General features: G+C 36.5%; 1 protein-coding gene across 1 annotated transcript; it reads right to left on the bottom strand.

Moving 5' to 3' along the window:
• Positions 1-496: 496 nt before the first annotated feature.
• Positions 497-3170, bottom strand: LOC117929138 (photosynthetic NDH subunit of lumenal location 1, chloroplastic). Its single transcript, XM_034849358.1, has 8 exons — positions 3042-3170; positions 2839-2938; positions 1921-2004; positions 1695-1768; positions 1477-1599; positions 1320-1391; positions 1117-1213; positions 497-891 (listed from the first exon to the last, which is right to left on the bottom strand). Exons 1-8 carry the CDS (start codon positions 3093-3095, stop codon positions 788-790), a joined length of 708 nt encoding a protein of 235 aa, XP_034705249.1. The 5' UTR covers positions 3096-3170; the 3' UTR covers positions 497-787.
• Positions 3171-3896: the final 726 nt, after the last annotated feature.

Here is a 3896-nt window from a genome sequence, read left to right as displayed (position 1 = left end):
TAATTGCAGTTTGGATGATAAATTTATTTCCTCTCTTAGATGTTTCTTCCACTGGTCATACCATTGCTAAAGGAGGACAGGTGAAGGTGTTTGTATTGGCCTTTTTCTGTCAATATGCTCATGTGATGTTTATCAATTGCTCCTTTTTTCAGAATATACTCCTGAAAATATGTTTCTAGAAGGTCTTGTTACCTGGTTCTTTGGCAAAAGATTGGCTTTGATAACCTAGTTGCCCTTTCTCTGTGTACTCCTAGCATGCTATAACAGTTTCATGTACCGGAAACTTGAAACTGCTTCCCTGGTTAGTTTGTTGCTGACACTGGTAAACAATTTTGAATCTCAGAAATGCTTTTGGAACATGTTATTTCTATCCAGAGATCTGTTTTCAGTATCTTTCATTCTGGAATTTTCAGGGTCTGGACAAGGTAGGAAAAAAGTGGGATACTAGCAGCTTGAGAGGTCTGAGAGAATGGAATCTGATTCACAGCTCTTCCTGTTTCATGAATGCCCTGTTTGTGCCATATTTCTGCATTTCATAACTCAATACAAAGCAAATGACCTTGGGTTCTTTGGGTATTTGCACTTTCAGTCTGTTTGGTAAACAAATCAACAGTTTCTTTTTAATCCAAAACAGGACAAAAACTAATAATTATTTTTCAAGCTTCACATCATTTTTGATTTGTTGCCTGATGATATATACAACAAATGAACCAACTCTTCATTATCAGGAAAAAGAAATCACCTCTAACAGCAGCCCTCAGCCCTTAGGTTGTTTACAACAAATATTTTAGATGTCCAGCACCTTGAAAGAGTCTGCTACCACTTTGAGCTTGTTCCTCACTCTTTTCCATCTTCTTTCATTTGCTCCAACATTCAGCGTGTAAAATCTCCCTGTTCAATAATGCAAGTTGGTCGTTTAAACTAATCAGGGCATGAAAAAAAACTGCAGCTCCCTCATCACTTTCTTTTGCATCTATCTATGTTGTATTTTCAATGGAAGTCTTTCCGAGTTGCAGATAGAGAATTATATTGTTTGGTTGCATATTACAAGTTGGCCCTGATACGCTAAAACCCATGAAAGTGATACTTTGAGATGGTACAAGATCATTAAGTTACCGTTTCCAATCGCTAGGATTACGAATGATGCCCGAGAAAAGTTTGCAGATGTAAGTTCATACTCGACAGTGTAATAGTTTTTCCCATCAACCACCTTCTGCATATAGAAGATAAGCCATAAGACAGACTGTTAATCTTTGTTGGACTTGTGGGGTTGGAAAATAGGAGTAATTTTTACAGGGGTTGTAATGAAGATACAAAACCTCCTGCATGTCAAGTATTGTAGCTATTTGATTGGGTGCAGCATAGACATTCTTCACCAAATTGGGAACAACCTGCAAAGGAAGAAATAACTGGTCAATGAGCATTGAGAGAATCCAGAAAAACATAAAGAGTAGATGAAAATTTGTGGTTCTTTACCTCTTCCATTGGACCTAAATCATGGATGTCGCTTTTATCAGTTGGTATAAAACTCACTCTAACATTCTGCAGTTGCAGATATCGGTCTTTAAACGCAGAATCATGCCCCCTGAACTCGAATTCCTAATCAAAATGTGAAAGAAATTCTTCCAAGTCAATAAATTCTCTTTGCAGTCAACAGTCATGCATTTTCTTGATAAGGTAATTCTATATCTTACCCTCCAATCCAAGGGGTAATAATAGGAATACCCATCTGAAAGGTCAACAAAAGCTTTATAGTTTGCTGGTATTTCTGCATAGTGAAGAAAATGAGAAACCGAAAAAATGTGTAACATAAATTACAAGCTTAGTAAGATATAATTTCTATTAGAGTTTTTAATGGTCATATCATACAAATATTTAAAGATTATACATCATACAGAAAGCAACTACCAACCATGATACCTTCAGCATGAAGGGAACTTGCAGGGAATGAATTTGCAGCTAGCAGCCCAACTCCCAGCAGCAGTGATCTTCTCTCGAGATGGCCTGAAATTCACCATGTGAGATCAGGAAAGATATTAATACATTGTTGGATTAGAAGAAACTAGTTTCTTGCTTAAATCCAAAGCTTGACCAACATCTAGACACCATTTGCACAACCCCGTTTCAGAATCCACCAAAGGCAAACCTTTGGCTCAATATTTCTTTCAAGAAACCATTACTCTGAGGACTCCATAGGGTGAAAGAATTAGTAGTGGGTTAAAAATCTACATCCAGATAAAAATAGAGACTTGTAAAGCCAGGCTCTGTTTGGTGCAGGTTTTTTCAACTGCTCAAAAGCTACTGTAAAGAGCTCTATAATGTAGTTGGTTTTGTGTTAAAGCATTTTCAAGTAGAAGTATGAAATCTTATAGATCCCTTTTCAAAGACCCTACAAGAAGAGATTTTCACATCCAAATCTCAAATTTTCATTTTTATTTTTTAATTCAATGAGGCTTTCAAAAATGCACTTCACCAGAAGAACAGTACTTGTACATCAGAGAAAAATCTAAAGCTGAATTTAACAGAAACCCTAACCTAATTCCCGGAATTGAGCTCTTAGAAGACATACTTTGAATTCCCAAAAGTGGGTTAGAAAAAAACAATCTGGGTGTCCTTCAAACACAAGTTTCTGTACAAAAGCACTATTCAATATGAGGATTACAATAAAAAAAACCCACGTCCACTTCCTATAACAGACACTAAAACACTCAACCTACAAGCAAAACTGAAGAGAACTCAATCTGGGTATCATTCAAATACAAAATTCTCCACAAAACATAGCTGCCAAGACTACACAGGAAAGCAAATGCAGATAGAAACTTCAAATGGGTATCTTACTTTCTTCATTGAAGGCTGTCTCTCTTGAGCATGCACTGATGCTATTACATGAAGTAAATGCAGCAAATCGAGGCACATCAATGGAATGAGGCAAATCTAACTGGAAAAAATCATGAAGAATTGAATACATAAATGCCATAATCGAGAGAAGCATATAATCTAAATGCATTGATTGAATGGAGGAAAGTGATAAGAGTAGTGACCCTGTTGGATATGGTTGTTGAAACCCAACCCAAAGAGAGTGACGAAAGTGCCATTTTTTTCCTTGTGGGAGACAACTCCAGCTTCTTCTTCTTCCTGTTCTTCAGTTCTCAGTTTTCGATCTTTGTATTGGGTATGGATAATACAAGGATGTGATGAGTGGGAGAGGTTTGGCACGTGACATGCTTGTGACTTACCGGATAGCGGCAATAACTAAAACAGTCTCAATGGCAAAGTCCTAAATAAACTGGCCCATGATATATTGTAGCCCAGCCCACAAACACATGGCTAGCCTGGTTGGCTCCCTGTGAAGCCCATTACTAAAAAGCCTAATTTCCCCCAACCCGCACTTGTCATCTTCTCCCTAGATGGACTCCTCAATAGTTGGACCCAATTTCAGGCCTAACTAATAGAAAAATGATAATATAAAAGTGCAAATGGAAAAGGGGCTGAACTGGGCCAAAATACTGATTGGATTAAGATTAGTTCGAGCCAGCCTACCAAGTTCCAATCTTCGAACCCACTCCTTTTTGTCAACGAAGCCCGTATTTAACATAAGATACTTAAAAAAAATTTCAGAAACTAAATTGAGTAGCAAAATAATTCTCAATCTAGTGTATTTTCACCACATAAGCATTCACATCATAAAATCGTAGTTGGTGGTTATGGTTCTAAATTTTATTTTATTTTTTTAAAATGATCAACGGCAATAGTCAGCGTCTATTTCTTTAAATTTAAACTTAAAACTATAGGTGGTGGCTACAATTTCAAGCCTAAATTTAAATTCGTACTTGATGACTATGATTTTAAATTTGACATATATATATATATATTGAAATAAGTTTAAAATCGTAATT

This window comes from Vitis riparia, chromosome 13 (assembly GCF_004353265.1).
Source record: "Vitis riparia cultivar Riparia Gloire de Montpellier isolate 1030 chromosome 13, EGFV_Vit.rip_1.0, whole genome shotgun sequence".
Classification (NCBI taxonomy): domain Eukaryota; kingdom Viridiplantae; phylum Streptophyta; class Magnoliopsida; order Vitales; family Vitaceae; genus Vitis; species Vitis riparia.
This window is presented reverse-complemented; position numbering and strand designations above follow the sequence as displayed.